Here is a 6000-nt window from a genome sequence, read left to right on the forward strand (position 1 = left end):
ATATCATCCTGCTGTCAGCGATCCTTGAATGCCATGCACCTGTGTTTTCCATTATGTGTGGGAACAGGAATTCAGGAAGAGACACTCATCTAAACACATGGCAGCAACACTCCCAGAATAGTCACATTTGAACACAAGCTGTGCATGCATCGACATGTATCATCCTCACAGTTTCCGAGCTCCAGGATACGTATCGCTTGGATGGATAAATTGGATGAAATAGTTTGGTTGAATATAGCCTATAGGATCATTTTTTAAGCCCACAGACTTTGAAAATGTCAAGGTGGCTGTGCTCCAAGGGTGACATAATACATTACGCTGGCTGTAAGGCTCTGTGTCCGTTTACTAATCCTTAAATGGTAGGGTTGAACAAGTGCAGGGCATAATCCTACGAATGTTGTAAAGAAGGTTGACAATCAAAGGTAATACAGTACATTGATAACAGTTATCTCTTCCAACTACCAAGAAGGCGTGAGTCAATTTAAATCCTGTCAGGTACAAGTATTTTTTGCAGTGTTCTCTCAGAATTCTATCCTGGAATTCTAGAGATTTATAGAGGTTTTCAGTGGAACTGTGTTGCTAGGCTAAGGATATAACTGTGTTCCTGCAACAGGAAATAAAACCTGGGCAGTTTTTTTTTGTATGTTTATGTTTTCAAGTTGAAACCATCTACTGTATATGCTTTCCAGTAGCCGGTAGCCATTGTTGCATCATTATTAGAAATGTTCAACTCTCAAAGGTTTTATTTCACATGTACAATGTTTTAAACATAATCATTCTGTTTCAGGGATAAAGGGAAGGGTTGGCCCGACAGGGAAAATCGGTCAGCGAGGTGAGCGTGGCCCTGCTGGGAAGCGAGGCCCCTCAGGAGAGAATGGAGGCGTGGGCCAACCTGGTCCCTTGGGGCCCCATGCCGAAAAGGGGGATAAGGGCCAACAAGGGCCACGTGGAACAGCAGGAATTTGTAGATGTGGCAGCCTGGTGCCTAAATCTGCTTTCTCTGTGGGGATCACCAGCAGCTATCCTGCGGAGAAATCTCCCATCAAGTTCAATAAGGTCTTATTCGACGAGGGTGGACACTACAACCCTAAGACTGGCAAGTTCATCTGTGCATACCCAGGCATCTACTACTTCTCCTATGACATCACGCTGGCCAACAAGCACCTGGCCATCGGACTGGTGCAGAACGGTGAATACCGCATCAAGACCTTTGACGCCAACACGGGGAACCACGATGTGGCGTCTGGATCCACGCTGGTGTTTCTGAACCCAGAGGATGAGGTGTGGCTGGAGATTTTCTTCGCTGACCAGAACGGCTTGTTCTCGGACCCAGGCTGGGCCGACAGCCTCTTCTCTGGCTTCCTTCTCTATGCTGACACGAACTACCTTGACTCACTAGCAGAGGACTATGCATAGCACCCAGGAATACTTGTTGATTTTATAACACTTGCAGTATGATTATAATTAAAACTGTATTTTTATACCTAATGTATATGTTGTATACGAGCTACATCATAATGATTTTGAATATATTTTTAGGGGTCATCATAAATTTATTTTCAAATGTACTATGTCTCAGGGTGTAGTAATAATGTGCTTCATTCATGTTGTTTTTGAGCCAAATATAGTTGAGCTAATGAGATTTTCTTTGATTGATTCTGTAGAATACAATTTCACCTGCAGAAAGTCACTGTAATAAATCCTTATAGTACCAGTCATTTCAGTTCAAATTGTGCAAACCCACTGATTAGAAGAATCAGTTCAGTTCAAATGCCAACCCAAGGGATTGGAAGGATGTAAACAGTTATTTAGGGATGAGTTAATTTATTGATAGCCTAAATGAAGATAATCTGAAGCTGCCTGTAAAAATAAACAGATTAGTCCTCATTAAACAGCCTTGATCAAATACCTATAAATAGAAGAACATTTTATCTCAATATTATGTCCCCTTTACCATTTTTGCTGGACCCGGAGGGCCAGCCTACAATAGTGAATGTCCCTAACTGTCTGACTGACTGACTGACTGACTGACTGCCTCCTCATTGTTGAAACACGTGGCCAGGTCCAGATTAACTAGGGTTGCCCAGTCTTGTTAAAGGGATAGTTGAGATTTGTGGAAATACTTGCTAGTAGTATAGTTGACACACCGAGTCCCATTGTCAGTGTAACTGCATGCAGCTATGGTTAACAGTTGGTTAATATAGTTATTTTCGTTTACAATTTTATGTGCTTATTTTTGTATATTAGTAATAATACACTCAATTGTATTTCACTGTATTTCTTATTGGTTTATATAAGATATATATTAGTGGCGCACTATTTTTCTATTTGTTTGTGCAATTATTTCATCTCACGAGACTTGGCACACCTGGTATCCGGTGACGTGTTTCCGCTCTCTTTCTCTTGAGTTGCGACAATGAACTTGGATGGATTATTGACTTACCCGTCAATCTTAATAAGCAAAGGACAATCCTTCAAGACAACTTAACAAGACAATCTTCCAAGATAAGGATCAAAGACATACTACCATAACGCATCGATGTTCTCCTATACTGGCACGCAGCCAATAAGGTATTGATTGTTTTGGATGATGATTTTGGTATATGTTACAGTGATGTTCTGACCATGGTTTTAATGGACTTTCAATGTTAATGGTATCTTTTGTATGCATTTGTATGTTATACAGATTTTACGGTTTGGATGGAGAATGAACAAGCTTCATTAAAATCAGTTCAAGAAATCTACTTGTGTTAATTGCGTCGTGCCCGGAGGATGTCACAGTCAGAGTTCTGGCCCGATTCTGAGCAAACCGGGAAGCTTCGGAAGGGCAGCAAACAGGGTCATGAGACCAAAAAACTTTTGCCTGCATGTTATTATGGTGTGGCTTAACACTTTTTGTCTCATGACCCCGCCTGCCAAAAACGTCCTGGTTCTCTCAAAATCGGGCCAGAACTCCGACCACGGGACTGTGAGTAAATGGCATTGCATCAACAACTGTCTGTGTGTGTGTGTGTGTGTGTGTGTGTGTGTGTGTGTGTGTGTGTGTGTGTGTGTGTGTGTGTGTGTGTGTGTGTGTGTGTGTGTGTGTGTGTGTGTGTGCGTGTGCGCGCGTGCGTGCGTGTGTGTGTGGGAGGAGGGGGTGGAAGGTAGTTGGGTAGTATCCTATTCAGCTGTCTCCCTGTTGACAGAGTCAGCTATGGGGCGACAATAATATGTTCATGAGGCATGGTTTCTCTCTTTAGCCATTAAACGGCGTGGTTTATTTTACATTGGTACACAGCAGTACATGAAAGTCCTTCTCTTGTGAGAGCGACAGTGGAAGAGACAGAGGGGGAGTCGACATCTCCTTTTATACCTCTATACCTGGCGGCAGCATTAGCAGCTCCGCCTATTAGCGCCCTCTTGTGGAAACAGTTAGACACAGTTAGACAGTTACTTGCGATGACATAACATCTAACTTTAACACTCCCAACAGTATAATAACTAGGGATGTCCGATATTATCGGGCTACCGATATTATCTGCCGATATCTGCATTAAAATGTGATATCGGATTTTTTTTTTTTTTTTTAACATTTCTATAACCTTTATTTACCCAGGCAAGCAAGTAAGAACAAATTCCGATTTTATTTATTGTCAAAAGTATGCATAATGTTGTGTTAATTCCACAACAAGAGATATGTAATGTTAATTACCTGAAATTATAAATAAATGTGGGGGGGGGGGGGGGGGGGGGGAACCCTGCATATATCGGTATCGGTTGATATCGGTATCGGAAATTAAGAGTTGGACAATATCGGTATATCGGTATCGGTAAAAAAGCCTGAAGCTGGAATGCAGAGTGTACACAACGGTTTTGGTAAAAACAAGACAAATTAAAAAGAAATGTTCATCATGTGAAATGTTCTGGAGCTTCATTTAAAGGGGAACTTCAACATTTTGGGAAATTAGCTTATTTAACATCTTCCCTGGAGTTAGACAAGAAGATACATACCTTTTTTGTCTCTGTGCGTGCATTTTAGCTTTGGGAATAGACGCTCCGTTAGCATAGCTTAACTTCATCACTGGAAGTGAGGCAGGACAGTAGCCTTACAGTGCCTTACAGTGTATTGCAAGGTCTGACATTGACCAAATTTGATATGCATGACCTTGGTGGGCTCTAGGTCAACTCCTGAAAAGGGGGTCAATGTCAGACCTTGCAATCAAAAGTTAGGGGGCGCACTGAAATTATGGCAAGGGTTATTAGCCCCCTAACTTTTGATTGCAAAGTCTGACATTGACCCCCTTTTCAGGAGTTGACCTAGAGCCCACCAAGGTCATGCATATCAAGTTTGGTCAATGTCAGACCTTGCAATACACTGTAAGGCACTGTAAGGCTACTGTCCTGCCTCACTTCCAGTGATGAAGCTAAGCTATGCTAACGGAGCGTCTATTCCCAAAGCTAAAATGCACGCACAGAGACAAAAAAGGTATGTATCTTCTTGTCTAACTCCAGGGAAGATGTTAAATAAGCAAATTTCCCAAAATGTTGGAGTTCCCCTTTAAGTCTTTCTTTTATCTGAATTGCACACTTTCTTTCTTTTGTTTTTCTTTATTGTGAAAAGGCCAGGGGACAATATACATACATATAAAGCCAGAATAATGTTCATTCATATTTATTAGAACCAAACAAAACATTCTCTAGGCATAAAGTGAAATCAGAGTCAATATTATCATATATAATAATATACACAAGTCCTTCTATAGCCTTTTAGTATGGATACAGTGCCAAAACAAATGAAGAAGTGTTTCTGGGAGTACATCACAAAATGAAGAATTTACATTGATATCCTTTTTCAACTTGACAAGATAATGATTTTCTGGGTAACATCTGTTTATCATTAAATACTTTGAAGGGTAAATTCCAAATGTATTTTCCAATGAAAGAAAGAATGAATTTTATTTGTATTGCGCTTTTCCAAACAAAGTTACAAAGTGCTTTACAGACATGTTAAAAACAGCAAACAGCAAACATCAGGAAAGGCGAAAAAATCGAATAGAAAATAAAACAAGAGAAAAAGAGACAAAAAAAACGTTCAAACAGGATTTGTAGGCAGATTGATAAAACAGCTTATGCAATCAGAGCTGACCTAGACCCATAACATTAGGAAACACATTTAAAAGTGACTTAAAAGAGGACACTGACTCTAGCCTAATATCCAAGGGCAAGGCGTTCCAGAGCATGGGTCCCCCCGGGTGACCAGGCTAGTTTTATAAGGAACCAGGAGGGCCTTACCCGCGGATCTAAGGCAGCGTTCCGGAACATGGGGTTCCAACCATTCCACAATAGCTGTAGCCAGTCCATGTAGGGCTTTAAAAGTAATCAATAAAATCAATTCTGTAGCTCACAGGCAGCCAGTGTAAAGCAGCCAGGATGGGTGTTATTATGGTCACGTTTCCTTGTGTTGGTGAGAAGTCATGCCGCAGAGTTCTGCACCATCTGGAGACGTGATATGGCTTTTTTGTTGATGCCTGAATAGAGGGAGTTACAGTAATCTAATCGCGGAGAAATAAAAGCTGGATGCCATGGTTCCGAATAATGTTGCCAATTGGCAACATATATATGGTGAACAGTAGGGGACCCAGAATCGATCCTTGAGGAACTCCGCACTTGAAAGGAGCCTGTGATGAAGATGCCTCCCCAATTACCACGGAGAAACTTCTGTCCGTTAGATATGAGCGAATCCACTCGAAAGCTACCTCATTTATGCCAACCAGTTTTTTCAGCCTTTCAATTAAAATAAAATGATCGACAGTGTCAAATGCCGCACTGAGATCTAAAAGGAATCTAATTGAGCAGTCACCAGAGCCGGCATTTAATAAAAGGTCATTAGTGACTTTTAAAAGTGCTGTTTCAGTGCTATGAACCCAGACTGAAATTTTTCAAAAACAGAATAAAAATTCATAAAAGTAATCAATTGGTGTGACAGGATTTTTTTTTTTTAACTTTGGCCATTCCGCT

At 41.0% G+C, this 6000-nt stretch overlaps 1 protein-coding gene across 2 annotated transcripts in view; it reads left to right on the forward strand.

Moving 5' to 3' along the window:
* Positions 1-2700, forward strand: part of c1qtnf7 (C1q and TNF related 7) — a 39552-nt gene extending 36852 nt beyond the window's left edge. For both annotated transcript variants that reach the window (XM_084309329.1, XM_084309328.1), the window contains exon 3: positions 788-2700. In XM_084309329.1, coding sequence (XP_084165455.1) covers positions 788-1416 — 629 coding nt within the window. In that variant the 3' untranslated portion in view covers positions 1417-2700. The remainder of the gene's footprint in view (positions 1-787) is intronic.
* The last annotated feature ends 3300 nt before the right edge of the window (positions 2701-6000 follow it).

This window comes from Notolepis coatsorum (genome assembly GCF_963971535.1).
Source record: "Notolepis coatsorum genome assembly, chromosome: 2".
NCBI classification, from domain to species: domain Eukaryota; kingdom Metazoa; phylum Chordata; class Actinopteri; order Aulopiformes; family Paralepididae; genus Notolepis; species Notolepis coatsorum.